Source organism: Nilaparvata lugens, chromosome 7, assembly GCF_014356525.2.
Source record: "Nilaparvata lugens isolate BPH chromosome 7, ASM1435652v1, whole genome shotgun sequence".
NCBI classification, from domain to species: domain Eukaryota; kingdom Metazoa; phylum Arthropoda; class Insecta; order Hemiptera; family Delphacidae; genus Nilaparvata; species Nilaparvata lugens.
In genome coordinates this window covers 23608574-23627565 of record NC_052510.1, presented here as the reverse complement: position 1 = coordinate 23627565, position 18992 = coordinate 23608574, and the positions used below count along the sequence as shown (strand labels likewise).

General features: G+C 32.9%; 1 protein-coding gene across 4 annotated transcripts in view; it reads right to left on the bottom strand.

Moving 5' to 3' along the window:
- Window positions 1-18992, bottom strand: part of LOC111046315 (rho guanine nucleotide exchange factor 17) — a 216859-nt gene that overhangs the window by 26080 nt on the left and 171787 nt on the right. For 2 of the 4 annotated variants that reach the window (XM_039432361.1, XM_039432362.1), the window contains exons 12-16: window positions 18529-18620; window positions 8291-8555; window positions 7603-7710; window positions 2131-2343; window positions 1681-1748 (exon numbers count right to left, since the gene is read on the bottom strand). In XM_039432361.1, coding sequence (XP_039288295.1) covers window positions 1681-1748; window positions 2131-2343; window positions 7603-7710; window positions 8291-8555; window positions 18529-18620 — 746 coding nt within the window. The remainder of the gene's footprint in view (window positions 1-1680; window positions 1749-2130; window positions 2344-7602; window positions 7711-8290; window positions 8556-18528; window positions 18621-18992) is intronic. The other 2 variants (XM_039432363.1, XM_039432364.1) reach the window with 2 other exon arrangements.

The window sequence follows — 18992 nt, the reverse complement described above, 5'->3', positions numbered from 1 at the left end:
TAGTCAGCTGGTTATTTGATCATATAAACAAAATGAAGGGATAGATTATAATAATGTATTAGTCTATCTTTAGAATTGTGTGGTCTAGATTTAGATGTGGATTGCTTTTCACATGGACAACTGTATGTTGCGTGTTCCCGAGTCGGCAAACCAGATAGTCTTTATATTTATGCAGACAGTGGAAAAACAAAAAATATTGTATATAAACAAGTATTGCAAAATTAAACTTATATGAAATGTATTCTTTGTTTTTTCTCATTTCTCAACCATTCGCAAACAGAGAGTGAGAATAGGGAAAAATCTGAGTGCAGAAGAAGGCCTTCCTGTAAAATTCGGCGTGCCACAAGGAACAGTTCTTGGTCCGATACTGTACCTCATCTTTGCCATTGAGTTGTGCTCACTCGACATTGGTGGCAAGATTATTGTCTTTGCCGACGACACAGCTGTGATATTTCAAGGCAACAACTGGAACGAGACTTTCATAACCGCTGAATTAGGCATGGAAAAAATTACACTTTGGCTCCACAGTAATATCCTGACTCTCAATTCATCAAAAACTAAATTCTAGCATTTTCACTGACGGACTCCAAAAAACCTGTACGAAATACAATCAAGTTACATCACTGCAAAATAAATCGCATAGACTGCAATTGTCCATCAGTAGAACGAACAGATAATATAAAATATTTAGGAGTTATAATAGACGACTTACTTTGGTGGGACAAACACATCATACAGCAAACAACAAAACTCAGGAAACTGGTTTACAGTTTCATTCAACTCCGACAGATACTCACACTGGATACGTTAAAAATTGTATATCACGCATTGGTAGAGTCAATAGCAAGATATGGAATCCTGGCATGGGGAGCTACGTATTTCTGCCATATCAATCCTGTTTTTAAAGTCCAGAAACTCATCCTCAGAATAATGGGACAGAAACATCCACTCTACCCTTCAGATTCTCTATATGAAGAGCTCCAACTACTGAGCATCCGACAAATTTACATTCACAAATTACTCACATTCATCAGGAAAAACCCGCAGTTCTTTCTCAACATGGACCACACCCACAGCACGCGAAGAAGGAATATTGATCTAGCAGTCCCCAGGATGACAACAACTGCCGCCCAGAGAACAGTCACATACTTAGGACCAAAGATTTACAACAGGCTGCCAATGGACATCAAGGAAATGGTACTGGTTAATATATTTAAAGCAAAAACAAAAACTTGGATAATTGAAAATAGAATAAATTATAGTGAAGACCTTATTACAAACTAGATATTATGAATATTATTAATTCATTTTTTTATCAATCCTTTTTAAGAGACTATTCTCAAATATTTTTTTCTTTTAGAATCTAATTATTTTCCATCAATAATTTTCTATTTTATATATAGGTATTCATTTACTCATTTTAATTTCTTTTTTCTAAAAATTTTGCTTGTTTTAATTTATATTACAAACTTTGAAGTGTCTTCTGTTATGTGCTATATATATATATATATATAGGATGAATTAATTAGCTAAACATTCATGTTTATGTACTTTCCAAGATCATGTTTTTTTGGTGAATAGAATGATAAATTGTTTGATGGCGATAGAAAGGATGAAAATCGCAAATTTAATAAGCCATTATAAGAGTTATGTGTGAATTACTGCAGTCATAATAGCTACCTTGATCTCTGGAATAAACTGTTATGTCCCCATTGGCCAATGAAACAAATACTCTGTTATCAAGATATCTGGAAAAGAGAATGACAATACAGATTTCATTCAATTTTTAGTCGAAGAAACATTTCAAAATACATCATGACATTAAAAACCATTATTCAGTTCTGTTATTCTCTCCTTATTAAAACACAATGTGGGTTAAGTGGGAGAGGGGGGCTCTTATTGCCTCAACTTCGCCCACTTACTTTTAATGTTGTAAAGTGCAAATAAAACGCATTTATCTATCTATGTAATTCATCAACATGATTAACAAAGGAAATTGCTTTTCGGAAAGCAATACTTTCCTTACAATAGGGTAATAGGGCAAGGAAAGTAAAAATGGTAGGCTAGCTATCTCTATTGTGTGATACTGTGAGGTGGTCATGTGTTTACAAATACTGTATGACTACTTACATGATGGAGTGCACAGCGCTGCGATGCTGTATCTTGACTTTGTTCTTCTTGATGCGAATGTTGTCGCTGCAGTTGTAGACGTGGATGCTGCCATCCTCAGTTCCCAGCCACATGGTGGGCTCGGCCTCCTCCCCCTCCTCTCCTCCTCCTCCGCCCTCCCCACCACATCCCCCCTCATCAGCCCCCCCTTCACCATCGCTCGACGAGCTGCTACTGCAACATGGATCGATAATCAATAACAATGTTTGAACCGAAATGGGAAATCATTGGGTTTAGTTCAAATTGATAGTAATGATCACTAAAGCCCTGCTTTCCTATGCTGGGCCGAAAATTAATACCGGTATTTCTTGTTGGAAGTGTTCACACAGTGATAGAATAATAATTGACAGAAAAAGAATGCCATCGGTTATCATGTAATTGTTCAAATGTATGAGCCAATAATTTTTTCTATCCAGTAGGGCAGAAATTAGTAGGGTGAACTGAGCTCAACAGTTGAAATTAAGAAGTAAGTAAAATTAATTGCAATGTAAGAACTATTATTTGAATTTCATTATACCATAGATGAATCAAAATGAAGGGCTCAGAAAATTTGTTTTTTGGAAAAAATGTATGAATTTTGGAAAATTTTTTGGTAATATTCAAAAGTGGTTCCATATGACTGTCAGTGAAAGTTGACTGGGTGTACAGGAAGTTGGTAACTTGTGAATGAATCACTATTATATTTGTGTTCATTCACGACCTAGTCGATTTTTAGACACATAACATTCGATAAAGACGTCATTAACTTTTTCGCATCATCTTGGACCTACTATCAATCTCATGTCCTAGGTCGCGTCTTGTAAATTGTTCAGCACACTCTATTCCATAAATAATGATCGCTATGAATGTGAATAACTGATTTAATGATTTATCTTAGATATTAAAGCTGGATTCCCATACAACAGTGAAAGTGAACAGTAAAAACATAATTATCATAAGTTCTCATAGGATTCTTCCCACTCAAACCGGCTGAGCGAGTATGATCGCATCCCATTATGGGAATCATATTTTTACTGTTCACTGTTACTGATGTGTGGCCTCAATGATGCAACAATCTCTATCTGCATTGCATCTTAATAGTAAGCGATTTTAGGTCATTTCAAACAATAAAATAATGTTACATAACTCTCTAAAGGTGGGTCACCAACCACTAAAGCTGCCATATCTCAGTTAATATTGATCCAATCTTTAAAAGTCAGGTACCCATGGATAGTTAATTAAATTTACTGAAAAAGTTATTCTTGTAAAGTTTTTGTAAAACCATCCGTTTCTGAGTTATTTGAGAAACAAAATATTAAATGGCCGCCATTTTGTTTTGTGAATTTGAAAAATTATCATAATTTTTTTAGCTTTGTCTAGTTGTTATAAATGATTGTGCAAAGTTTCAATTTTGTATGTTCAACCATTATTCGTAGAAAAAATAATAAGTGGAAAAAGCAAAATGGCCGCTGTATGAGTAACTTAAGACTTCTGGACATTTGTAAGTCCTTTTGTTACTTTTATGTAATTCTATAATTTTTTGCATTGTTTTAAATTGATAAGCTATATTTTTATTTTTATTTTTTTATACTCTTGTTTTCGTTACTCTTACTTTTGTTGTCACGGTGAGACCGAAGTACCCATTACTTGTAGGTATTTTTTATTAGTTTCTTTATTCAAAGACAGATATTATAACAAAGGCTTATTTCTTTCACATTATTCAATCTCTTTATTGTTTTACATTTCTTTTAATCTCTCTATTACTAAATTGGAAATAATATCAATCTCTGTCTTTATTGCTAGAAGGCAAGCTCACAGAATGAGTATAAAAACAAAGTTCTTAGTATCAGTTCATTCTACAGTAATAATAAATTTGTCACATTCTTTCAATGTCTGATTCTAATCATGTTCTAGTTTTTATAAATCAGAATATCCGTAGCCTAAGGCAGAATTTTGATTTGTTTTTAGTTGAATTAAATAACTTTGAAATGTCTCCGGACTTTATAATACTAACTGAAGTATGGATATCTACCGATGAGATAAACTTGTTTCGAATTGATGGTTACAATGCTTATGGTTGTTGTAATGATAACTATCGAGCCGGAGGGGTAATAGTTTACGCCAAATCACAATACAGATGTAGCATTTTAGGTAGCTCAGATAAGCGGTCAGCCGACTGTTTGCAGCTTAATTGCTGTGATGATAACATTGAATTCATTGTTTTGGCAGTTTACCGTTTACATAGTATTCCGATACAGGAATTTCTCGATGATATCGATTGCATGATAGCTTCTCTAAAAGGAAAGAATATTATTTTCACCGGAGATATAAATTGCAATTTACTGCTTGATGATAGAGTAGCTGATTCTTATCTTAGCCAGATGGCTAGCCACGGATTAGACTGCCTTATAAATGAGCCTACAAGAATAGTTGGTGATAGTCAGAGTTGTTTAGATCATTGTTTCATCCGATTCAACCAAATAAAACAATTAGTTGATTACAATGCTATAGTACTGCACCTTGGAATTACTGACCATTCAATGGTACGTCTAGAGCTAGATATAAGAAAACGTTATCATGTTAAAGATGCCACGGAAAGAAACAGCCTTGTGATTGATTTCGATCAATTGAAAGTAGAGTTACAAAGTTTGCAATGGGAGAGCGTCTTAGATAAGAACTCCGTCTCAGCTGCTTTCGATTCGTTCACCAAGCTATTATCAGACTCAATAGATAAGTGTAAATGCAGTAGACCCCGAAAAAGTGTTTTTATCAATAATAAATTAACTCCATGGATTTCTGACTATTTATTTAAAGGAATCAATAGAAGGAAAAAACTGCACAAACTTACGATTTCAAGACCACATGATTTAAATTTGAAAGAATATTACAGAACATTCAGAGATAAATTAAAATCCGATCTGAGAAAAGCAAAAGAGCAGTACTACTTGAAAAAATTTGATAATTGCTCAGGTAATTTGAAAACTCAATGGAGAATAGTAAACAGCTTGATAGGAGATCGGGAATCAAAGCATGATGTTATAAGTTTAGAAATCAATTCAGAGACAATCACTGATAAAAAACGTATTGCTACAGAGTTTAATTCATTTTTCATTAAAATACCGCAACAGTTAAGACATTCAATTATTAATGTAGAGAATAATGCAGTATTTAATTCCCATTTCAAGTATAAAAATATTTTGCATTCCTTGTTTTTCATTCCCACTAATGAAACTGAAATTCTCAAGATAATAGCGAGGGCCTGAGTACTGAAGATGCTTTAGTTTCATTTTTTGAGGATATCTACGAGAGTATAAATGAGGGTAAAAAATGTTCAGCATTATATCTAGATATCACTAAAGCCTTTGATACAGTGGATCATTCAATTTTATTAAATAAGTTATATGCAGCTGGGGTACGAGGCTTACCATACAAGTGGTTTCATAGCTATCTTCGAAACAGAAAGCAGTGTGTGAGGGTAGGGGGATGCTACAGTAGTTTCAAGAATATAGATTATGGTGTGCCCCAAGGTTCAGTCTTGGGACCTATTCTATTTCTTGTTTATATAAATGATTTATGTGATGCAAAATTGACTGCTTTTGCAGATGATACTGCACTCACATATTCAGATGTAGCATGCAATACAATATACACAAGAATGAGCGCTGATTTAAGAGTCTTGAATTATTGGTTCAGCAAAAATTTCATGGTTTTAAGTGAAAAAACTAAGTACATGATCTTTAACTTGAGGGGAAATTTATTTTTTGATACAGATCTGTGTTATAGCTATTCCTGCTCTGTTGTTAATAACTGTAACTGTCTAACAATTAACATTGTGAATACTTTTAAATACTTAGGTTTAGTTATCGACTCTTTATTGTCTTGGAAAAATCATGTGGCGAAATTGAAAAAGGAGTTTTGTAGAGGAATAAGGAGCTTTTACATGCTACGTGATTTGTGTCCTACACGTGTATTATTGAATGCTTACCATGCACTTATTAACTCTCGTATGAGCTATGGTATTGTTTTGTGGGGTGGAACCTATGTCACAACACTGAATCCCATAATTATTTTTCAAAAATCATTTATACGTATAATTACCAGATCACTCAGAACTGATCATTCTTGGCCACTGTTTTTTCAGCTTAAGATACTTCCAATCAGAAATCTCTATGTTTTCAAAGTACTAAAGATATTCTTTCTAAGAAGCCTCAATGCAAATCTTACTCGGGATATCAGATATGACTTCAGACGGGTTTTAGTTCAAGTTCCCCAATCTAATTTAACAATTTTTCAACATTCATTTTCTTTCAATGCACCTAGAATGTTTAATTTAATTTCAAGAAAATTTAATACCTCAGTCCCATTCAATATATTTCTTAAAAGTTTGAAGTTCTATCTGTTCACATTGAATGACTGTGAATCTTTTTTGAGGATTGTACATTAGTATAAATATTAGGCAGTATAATCTTATTCTTGAGTCAGTGGTTTTTTCCCTGTCTTTCTGTTTTCATATTTTAATTCGCTGTCCACTAAAAACATTTTTGAATAATTTTATTTATTTTACTATATTATTTTTTCCATTTAACTTAATTTTTTCCATGAAAATCAATGGAAATTCATTCAATAACATTACAATTGTTATAATAGATTATGAAGACCTGTATAATACGCATTATGAAGACCGTAACACTGGTAAATTTATAATTAATTATTTTCACATAAATAAAGTTTATTTCATGTGTAGAGCGTAGCGGTCCTACTACTCTAGTCTTTAAATTTATTTTATTTTAAGAGAAGTGCACTCCAATAGGGCTTATGCCTAGGTGTGCTCATATTTATTTCGCTTTATGTTTTTGTCATCTGAAGCAAAACATATAATTTTATATTAGTATTTTTTGTATTGTTAGATGGTACAATGTTTTGTAATAATATTATGTTGTGCGGAATAAATTATTTTTTGAATTGAATTGAATTGAATTTGTATTGGTAGGCAGTTCGTAAACACCCTGTATTATTATTATGCTTACCGGTATGGCTTTTTTGACAGAGATCTTGTAAGGATGTCCTGCCTTGCCGCAATACCGAATGTCATAATACCCAGTGTATAATGTTAAAAGATACATTCCTTTGTTATGAACCATCTGAATCTGGAATAAATTTGAACTACCGTCTACCTAGCTTTGCTATGTCATATATTCCAAAACTTATATAATTTACAATATCTCAAAGTAACTCAAATAAAGGTACAATTAATCAGAGAAATTTCCACAACAACTTTTGCATCAAAGAATATTTGGCTGTTTTTTCTTCATTATAGCATACAGAAAAGCACATTGGGCTTACCTGACTGGAATTTCATTTAATTACCTACAAAGCATAAGATGAAGCACAATAACAGTAACAAATTAATTGAATAATTGAAAATTGGTAATGAGGAAGGTAACTTAGGCCTACCTATCCAAGCGAGTGTTATTGTCGTCTGTGTTATCTGTATCCTCCACTGATATACTGATCCCAGACATTCTACTGCTAATGTCGTTATTTGATTGTTTAGGACTTGGTCTGCAAAATAGAAATGAACATAAAATTGAAACATAATAATATTTTTTCATTCTCATAATATATAACTGCAATATAAAACAATAAACAACTAATAGGCATAGGTATATATTAGAGTAGCTTGATATCCGATTATAATAATTATAGTGTTACAGACTTTTAAAAAAATCTTCACAGTTTCGTGTCTGAACTCTTGGAATGGGTGCCTCAAAAGAATAATTTATTCAGATGCTTGAACTCTGTTAGGTACTAGTGTAATGTTTATTATTTCTTCATTTGTACAGCCTTTAATATGGATTTTCGTTCATTTATTATTTTTTTTAATATGCATAATTCTTTTCGACAAAAACAACCTAGAACAAAGTTCAATTTTTCAGTCTATATAGAGCATTATACAATTAAGTGATGGTTTTAGAATATCCATGAACATTCAAGGACAAAGTTTGGTATGTTTGATTTTTTCAGTCCATATAGATTATAGAGCATAATATAATATATTTATTTCCACAATACAAGAAAAGAATCATAATAATAAAGATACTTTCAAGCTGCTTTCGAGTATGCACAATGGTTGTATACTCACTGAGCATTGCCAGGCACAGCGGCGATACAGAGTATCCTAGCGTTGCAGACGCCATTACAGGAGGTGACGGTCGGCTCGGGATGCAGAGAGAGAACACACACCTGGCCCACATAGCCGTCACTGTTGCACACCCACACGTCCTGCGCATGCGCACCACCCAGAGTGGGCACGGCACATGTGAACTGCAGGCCTGCGCGCGTCTTGCGAATCGGCACAGGCATCCAGAACTCGGCCGTCGGCCGGCGTCGCACCACTGAAACAGCCGCTACTGACAACTTATAAACATGCTAAAATCCTTTAAAATCTGAAAAATCCTTTTGACATTCCTACTATCCTTGTCTGTCATTATAAAGCAAATGACTACAGTTTTCCAACTCCGCACAGTTACCAAAAATTGCCAGAAATTTTATTTTATATAGATAAATATTTACCCTGCAAAAGCATTTAATTAGAGCCGCTCTAAAACGGCCTAGACTGTATACTAGCAGGAATTTGTTTGTTGAATTTGGGGTTCCAACGCTACGACAGGTCTTTGTAGGGGAAATCATTACACATGCCAATAGAAATAAGCAGCATCTTACTTTGAATACCCATTTACACAACCTTCGTCCGTCTGTACTCAATCCTTATACTCGAAACTTTACAAGATTAACTATAAATAAACATCAATTCACATACTTCATGGAATACTTTGCTAATATAGTCCCATATCACTTTATAAACAATGGAATAACAAGAAAACTAAGTAGTGGAATAGAAGAGTGGGTAAAAGCTAGAGTTTATTTCAAGATAAGTGTATGAAATGATAATTTTGAGAACATAGTGTATAATCCGTCTGTTATAATACGTTTTTCTTGATTCTGTACGATAGATATTTTAGTATATATCCACTTTTATTCTTTATTAATATTATAATATTTGTATTTTTCAATCGTACTCACTGCTGGCGAACAAGTTCCACTTATGCCAGTAGTGCCTTTTTATATAAATTTATTTACTTATAATATTATTAAATTCATTATTGTACTGTATACTTCTGAAATTTTATACTATTAATAAAAAAATATAATAAATAGAAAATTGCCTTTATTTATCACACTTTGAAATGTTACTAGAGTTGTGAGCGAAGTTGAGGCAATAAAAGCCACCATTTCCACTTAACCCGAAAGGAGTGACTGTAAAAGCAATCTTCAGGTCATCCGCCTTGGATCTCGAATCATTGATCTCTTTGATCTCGATTGAAGATTGAAAAACTTCATTTCACATTTTATATCTATAGAGACAATTCTACCGTAGTGTGATTCTTTACACTGTGAAATAATGAAAATGTAAATAAAAAATTTGAATTTGAATAAATAGTTGGATTTTAAATGACTTTTAATTGGAATTGAAAAAGATTACCACAAGAGTTATACTTATTTCAGGTTTTGCATTGTGGTATTAATGCTTTTGAAATTCACACTGAGATTTCCAGCATGTTGTGTAGACCAAAACATTAAAGTGGACGTTATAACTTAGTTGACCAAATTACTGTTTGAACATAGATTCAAGATTCAAAACTTGAATTTGACCAAAACATTTACAAATATGTACAGTTCAAATTCTAATTTCTAATTAAAATATTGAATAATAATATATTTTTATTATTCAGTAGCCTACAATTAATTCATAGGGGTTTACACATTCATTCAAAGTAATATTCAGTATAGTATTCGGTTTTATTTCTATTTTAAACTATATTTTCTCTTTCAGTTATACATATCTGCATAAATATATATAATTTTATTTATTGATTTATGATGAATAATTCTATAGTCTGATTTTTACTCTAATATTGGCGTATGAAGGAGGCTCCTTTTTCCTTTCATATTATCCTTGAAATGAAAAATTTCCAAAAACCTTGTATATACGTCGACGCGCAATTAAAAAAGGAACATACCTGTTCAAATTTCATGAAAATCTATTAACGCGTTTCGCCGTAAATGCGCAACATATAAACATTTAAACATTAAGAGAAATGCCAAACCGTCGACTTGAATCTTAGACCTCACTTCACTCGGTCAATAATCTAGAGAGAGTACAGTTTTGTTTACTGGCAACTAAATTAATAATCTTGTCAGGTTGGCATCAAGTTGAGATGACTTCATTGGGTTGACACCAAGTTGAAGAACTAATTAAAATGCATTTATCGAGAATAAATTGATTGGGCACTGCTGCTTCAATCAGAGCTATTCCTGGGAGTATAGATAATTTTTATTTTTCATAAAACAAACTTTTATGACAGGAGTTGCTTCTATCAATTGATCCTAATATTCTATCAAGACTAATTTTGTTAGTATATCCGACAGATCGCGAAAACTGCTTAAACAATTTCGATGAAGTTTTAATAATTCAGTATGATATATGGAGGGTATTTTTAAAACTTCAGAAGTGTCCGTTGTGGACTCTGTTTGCAAAGAATGAGGAAATTCGGCCAAAATTTAACTTGGGCGAAAGAAAAGGTTTTTTTATTAAAACGGCCAAATAGCTTTTGTTGCTTTTCCTAATGTAAAAATATCTTCCATAGAAGTAAGGCGCTTTTCCCATGAATCAATCATTCTCAAACATTGATTGTTGAACATTGGGATTCTCAAACATTGAGAAAATAGAAGGTAGCTTTCGAAAAAATATTGTAGAATATGCATAACAGAACGTTGACTGTCAGTATTCCTCATCAATAGCATCTCTGCTCCCCATTCAAACAAAGCTGACACATTGATGTGAATCTTACTATAATTTGGTTACTTTAGATCAGATGAAGATAATAATGTTGATGATCGCTAATGTTTCAATTTCAATCATGTTTGACATTTCTACTTTTGATGCCAGCTGTTATTATTATGTGAAATAAGCTCTCATTGAATGAAATCATAATCATTGAAGTCAATTATACTAAAGCTGCGTTTACACCGGAGTTAATAACACAAAGTTTCTAACATTTCTTTTATCAACTGATGTTAATTACAAAAGTCAATAACATCATGTTGAGTTGCGTTTACACCGTAGTTGATAACATGAGTTATTAATAAAAAGTTGTCAACTTGACTGAATCGACAAAAAAATTTCTTGAAAAAAGTTGATAACTCGTGTTTTCAACAGAAAATTCCTTGTTATTAACAAGATCTATGCTATCCATCGAGAGTCGGTAAGGATCAAAGGAAATGTGTTATGTTAAAAACAAAAGCCTCTTTTATCGCATTAACTTTTGTTAATTTAATAACAGGTTACTATCTTCCCCACCCCTTCGCCCAGCATCCATACCCTACAACTACAGCTGTTCATTTTAATAACTACAGCTGCAGACAAAACACGTGACAAAGTTATTAACTTTTGTTGATAACAAAACTAGCAGCCAAAATAAAATGTTATTAACTTATGTTGAAAACTTTTGTTTTAAACTCTGGTGTAAACGCATTATAATTCATTTACATTAGATCAGATGAAGATCATTATGTTAATGATCACACATATGTTTCAAATTTGAAGACAATTTTTTGCTTTTTATTCCGGCTGTTATATCATATGAATGCTCTCGTTAAATGAAATCATATGGAAGTCAATTATATTGATAACAAGATCTTGTTGATAACAGGGAAATTTCTGTTAGAAACATGAGTTATTAACTTTTGTCAAGAGAAATTTTTGACGATTCAGTAAGTTAATAACTTTTTGTTAATAGCTCGTGTTATTAACTCCGGTGTAAACGCAGCTTTAGAAAGCAATTTCTGTTTGAATGTGTGTTTGTGGATATGTATGTATGTCGGACGGATCTCGAAAACGGCTCTAACGATTTTGATTAAATCGTTTCAATTGATTAGGTTTCAATTCTGGGAAGATTCGCTGAAGTTCCTTGAGAGAGGATTATTGGTCCCTCAAATAGCAGCTGATCAGAAAAAAGTTTTCCATAGTCTGTTGAAAACGTAAGAGGGTGTGAGCAAATAAAAAAGATTATAATAGCTGTAGTTGAGTAACCAAATTTGGTGACCTTATTGACCGAGCGAAGTGAGGTCTAAGATTCAAGTCGACGGTTTGGCATTTCTCTCAATGTTTATATGTTTGTATGTTTGTATGTTTGTATGTTTGTATGTTTATATGTTTTTATGTTGCGCATTTACGGCGAAACGCGGTAATAGATTTTTATGAAATTTGACAGGTATGTTCCTTTTTAAATTGCGCGTCGACGTATATACAAGGTTTTTGGAAATTTTGCATTTCAAGGATCATATAAAAGGAAAAAGGAGCCTCCTTCATACGTCAATATTAGAGTAAAAATCAGACTATAGAATTATTCATCATAAATCAACTGACAAGTGATTACACAGATGTGTGGAGAAGCCAGTCTATTACTGTAATTGTATAAGGTCTATATAGTTTCAATCAAAGACATTAAAGAGGTATGCATCTTTAAGCTGGGTTTACACCAGAGTTATTAACAAAATGGTTATAACTTTATCCTTTCAGATTCTATTAGATTGAACGGAAGTTGACAAACACATATGTTCATCATGTGTATGATAAGTTATGTTCAATCTAATATAATCTAAAAGGATTGAGTTAATAACATTTTTTTAATAAATTTGGTCTAATCGCAGCTTTAAGGTCTTTGTTTTCAATATTTTGTTTTTCAGTCGTGGTATTATTATGCGTGCCCAGCAGTATCAATATTCTCACATTCGAAAAAACTAATTTAATAGGTGAATAAAAATAAACAAATAAACTAAATAATGCTGGAGAAATTATAATATTTTCGATTCTAAAAAATTAATTTTCATCAGATAGAAAGATCATCACGGAGCTGGGGTAATTATATCATATGAAATACAAATTCAAACGTGAACTGAGTTTGTTAACATTTAAAACAGTTGACATCTGGTACTTGTGGATGAGAATACTGCGTGAGTTCTACTGTTCACAGAACTACTAGTTAGCACATATTGGCTTTATGTTGTCATAAAACAGTAGCAGTGTTTTGCTTGAAGCTTCTTTAGGATACTGGAGTGAATTTGAATTTCGCTCCTTCAGTAATGTCGGCTGCTAGTGAGAGCGAAATGACGTCACAGACGTTCACTTTGTCACGTTTAATATGTGAGTGGCCAAACACATTCTGAGCACTGGGCGCAATCGGTAGATTCCCTATTATACAATACAGTACCATTTTATAATGTATCAGTACATAACTCATGAAAACCATTCTCACTAATAAGAGATAACATTGTTATGCTCTTATAAAATATAAAAGGATACTGTACTGGAATATATTTTTATTCTATTTAAATTTTCAATTGAATTTTATTTTTCTGATGAAAATATAAAATAAAATTTATTTAAACTTCTATTTGAATTATGAAAACATACTCGATGCCTTGTAAATAAAATTAAAGTTGTTACTACACTTAGGCCTACTGAGGTAGTGAGGTGCTTGAAAATTCAAACTAGCCAAATTAGACGAAACACTGCCTTCTAAATATTAGTAGTTCCTCTAGATCTATCTATCTCGATAGTTAGAGCAGTAAGTCCTATTTCAAACGTCCATCAGTTCTATCACACTATTCCACTAAATTTTGTTAGCGTTTGTGGAAATCTTGAAGATCATCAATTGATATTATTACGTTATCCATGGGATGTTTTGTAGTATATGCCGGTGTTGCTTTGACAGGGCGCTGTTTTGCGTAACTAGCTTCCAAGAAGTTGAAACTTTCAAAGTCACTCGACTCCTATTTACGTAATTCATTCTCAGGTCTCACTATTCAATATTAGTTTGGAAAAGGTTATACGGAGTTTGACAGTTAACCCAAATGGAACCATCATGGATAGGACTCTACAATACATGGCATACGCAGATGATGTGGTCCTACTAGCAAGAAATAAAAGAGCCCTACTGGAAGGATTTGACCAACTTAAGACTGGATCTGAGCAAACAGGTCTCAAAATTAATAATAATAAGACAAAATATATGCACAATAGTAGAAAAAATACCCAAGGGAATGAAAGACGTTTTGTGTTTTTGGAGACAGTAGTTTTGAGAAGGTTGAGGAATTCAAATATCTGGGAGCTGTAATAACACAAAAAAACGAAGTCCCAATAGATATCAAAGCTAAAGTATCAGCTGGGAATAGATGTTATTATGCTTTAAAAACTTTTATCAATTCCCGACTTATCTCAAGAAGGCTAAAAGTGCAAGTTTACAACACTGTCATAAGACCAGCCGTACTATATGGTGCAGAAACCTGGGTACTTACTCAGAGGGACGAGACCATACTCAATGTCTGGGAAAGAAAGATCCTCCGAAAAATCTACGGACCCACCTATAGTGATGGAGAGTGGAGGATCCGCACTAACCAAGAGTTGCGAGAGCTCTACAACAACCCAGACATTGTAGTTGAAATAAAAATGAGACGTCTAGGTTGGTTAGGACATGTGGAGCGCATGGATGACTCAAGGAGCGCAAAGAAAGTCCACAGAATGAATCCTGGAGGAAGAAGACTGAGGGGAAGACCAAGAATGCGTTGGATTGACGACGTGGAGAATGACTTGAGGCAGATGGGTATCAGAGGATGGAGAAGGAAAGCTCAAAATCGGGACGAATGGAGAGGCATACTGCGGGAGGCCAAGACCCCCAATGGATTGTAGAGCCGAGGAGTAAGTAAGTAATTCTCAGGTCTCAGCTCTGTTGTTCATACGTGACATTCGTTGAGTGAGTCCTCCTTCTTCATTAGTTCACTCTGACCCAATCTCTCACTTGCTGTTGTCTTTCTCCCTCAATCTGAACTAAATAATGCTGGAGAAATTATAATATTTTTGATTCTAAAAAGTTAATTTTCATCAGATAGAAAGATCATCACGGAACTGGATGAATTATATCATATGGAATACAAATTCAAACGTGAACTGAGTTTGTTAGTAATTAAAACAGTTGACATCTGGTACTTGTGGATGAGAATACTGCGTGAGGTCTACTGTTCACAGAACTACTAGTTTGAAAACATTTCAGTATTCATGGAACATCTGGAAGAATAGGTTCAGAAAGTGATCGGATGATATAAAATCTTGAAAAAGATTAAAATCGATCTTCCCAAACATATGGTAGTTGAATGTTCATTGTGAGGTGATAGGAATGCGACTAATTTCTTCAGCTTCTGTTGTATTGGTTCCTCTGTTGATCCATGTTTGTACGCAGCCATGGCCTTGAGAGAGCCAGTTGCACTGTCTGTTAATTCATAATCCGGACTAAATACCACGAGAACCAATCAGAGAAGCCTGAAGCCTTCCATTGAAAAAAAAAACCTTGCTCTGATTAATTCTCATGAAATTCAATCCTGATTGAAATTGAACAGGCTTTGGTGCTAATGGGCCTGATATTTTCATGTTTCAAAATCAACTAAAAACTGAATCGAAAAAAAACATGATATTCCATCAGCTGCTCCTATTTCCTTTCATGATGTCATTACATGACACATGACAAACCTATTGATATTGCTAGATCACAAGTAGATAATAAAGTTGTCAATTTAGATAGAAATTAAATTGAGTTACATGTTAATTTACATCCACATTTTCTTCCCTAAGCTTTTGGTTCAAGCTAAGATCAAAGAAAGAAATCATATAATAGTAGTTAATAAAAAGGTGAGTGAATAAAATCTATTCAGATTTATGCAAATTCACATTAAATTGATCCCACTTTAGTATTATATGATAGTAAAGTTTAGGACATAAGAAATCAGCCACAATAAATGTTATACTAACTATTATGAATGGACTCTTAATGTATGAATGGACTTCCATGGAAGAAAGAATCAGTGGATTGGCTGCTTTTACACTTTTAGATAAGTGAAACGAAAAGTGAGCGACAGGCTATGCCAAAAATTCCAGAATAAGCAAGAGATCCATGGATACCAGAGTCATCAAATCCCGAATCAACTTAATTTGAATTTATTCTTCAATTGCATCAAGCAAAATAAAAAATAACATGATCACTGCTAATTTAATAATTGTCAACGGGAAATATTAATTGCCAATGAATAATGTCGAGGTTGACTTTTAAGCCCCGCCCAATATTCTACAAAATTCGCTGCAATCAGACTAATATTAAATATTCTACAGAACACTTCCAACACATCAATTCAAGTTATTCGAATTATTCGAATGATTTGACTCAATAATTTTCATGCCAATTTGTAGCCTAATCTCAAAAACTATTCTAACAATTTTGATAGAATTAAGATTATAAATGTTTCATAAAAATAATCTTATCTTTTAATTTCCCGTAGGGAATCACGGGTGCCCTGCTAGTTCTATCGATAAAATTTTTACTTTCCTTGCCCTACCATAGGTAAGGAAAGTCTTGCTATCCGAAAAAAATTAAGGTACCCCAATTTCCAAATTTCTATACGTTTCAAGGGGAAGGCCCTCTGAGTCCAAAAACGTAGGTTTTGGGTATTGGTTAGTATGTGTGTGCGCGCGCGCGTGTGTGTGTGTGTTGTATGTGCGTCTGTGTACACAATATCTCATCTCCCAATAAACGGAATGTTTTGAAATTTGGAACTTAAGGTCCTTACAGAATAAGGATCCGATACAATTTAAACAAAAAATTTCAAGTGGAAAGATTGAGCATAAAAATCTCTACAATTAATGTTCATTAACTTTTTCACTTTAAATTGAAAATAAGCTTAAAGTTCGAGAAAATAAAATTATTAAAACTGTTGGCAACTGTTGATCCTATTAAATCAATCACTATGAAGAGATAGCAGACTTCGTGTGTCTGCAGCGTTATTGTCCTGTCACCAGCTGGCTTAGATCTTTGAAAAGTAGACTTGAGATGCGCGTGAACACTAGCTTCAATTGTTGATCAATTTTCATAACGGCAAGGAAAGTTGTGTGAGTGCGCCACACCAGATTTTTGTTCATAATTTGTTATTATATTCTTTAGTCTTTTATATTCTTAGTCACTTTAGTCTAGTTGTAGTAAAAATATTTCAACTCTAGGCATTCATCAATTCTTTATTATCATGTTTTATTCATATTATTTCCCCCTTTACTATCTGAAAGTTGTCTATCAAACTGAACCCAATTTATAAAATGTTATCCTGCACTAATTTCAAACTCTTGATAATTATATCAAAATGAATATTTGTTTAATGAATTATATTTTGTTTACGTTTATGTTTATACTATGAACTACTCCACTATCATATTTTTTCTTTTTTGAAAGTGTATGCTAATTTTTTGTTTGAAGTGTTTGCTAAATTTTTTTGTTTCTACAGTTACTTTTTTCTAGTTTTCTCAAATTGGAGTGCTTACTGAATGCTCGTTGCTAGCGCACAAACTTTGTTTTGCTTGCAACGCCAATATTATATATTTTATTATTATTTAGTTTCAATAAAAGCTTTTGTATTATATTTTTTGTTTGTAAATTTCTAATGTATGAAACTGAATTTTGTTTTCCATGTTTTTTGAATTATTTATATGAATTTGGCAATAAATTTGATTTGAAATTTGATTTTCTATAAGTTTTGGAATTTTTAATTCTCAATTTGTTTTATTTTTTCCATGAGTATTTGATATCTTTGTATTTTTCATTTTTGAATTAGGTGGTATTTATGTTGTTTGTATCATTTATTATTGCATAAGTTCGTATTATTTTTATCATTATTTTTCTTTTTTCATTTGTATCTGTACAATTTTTATTGTTAAGGAGACATATTTGGGGAAACCCAAATTATCCATTGTGAATAAATAAATAAATGAACTATTGATTGCATGCAATAACGCATGCAATTAATAACTAAAATAACATAGTATTGTCTCTCGAACTTTCTCTGCTTCGAACTTGGGCCCTGTTGCCAGTATGTCTTGAAGAAGATTAGCTTTTGATGTGAGCATTTTTGATTCACCAACCCCAACAGCCATTAGCCGTTTTCACACCGATATCCCGCCGACACGACATACAGACAGGGTTTACTCTGATGGACAGTATAAGAGGAGGCTGCGATTTAAAACTGCGCGAGGTCTACTGTTCACAGAGCTACTAGTTTATTTATTACAGAACAGAGAAGACCACAAGCATTAAGCCCAAAACAGGAATATCGAATTCCGATAAACAATATCGGAATAAAGATATCTTTATTCTCAAGCTTATATAGTTTTTTCATGAATATTTATCTTAATACATTACTAGATTAAAATAAAAGCAGGATACTCACCTAATCGCTGCTTAGCTTCATTTACAGATTCCTCCCAACTACTTCTTATATCGGGTTTAGAAAATACTAAAGAAATATTTTCTACGCCAGAACTGAAAAAGTAATAGTAAATCATGTAAATTAAAAGAAATGTCTGATCAACATAAATTATATTTTTTACCAAGTTTATATTAGGATATAATTGTATTAGATTTGCAACCGAATAACACGAAATTATTGATTATAGTAACACTGAATAGGCTTCAAAATATTGATCACTGTGTGAGTGTGTCTGTGTGCATATGTCCCATTTTATCAACTCCTATTCACGGACAAGGGCTTTGCTGAAACTCTTTTGTAAATAGAAATTTTGTTTGCATCGGTTCCCACACATGTTAATGTACATTTTCTCCATCATCCCAATATTTTGATATGAGTTGTGTACTTATTGGTTTTAATAAAATTATTAATGTTTTTATGATAAA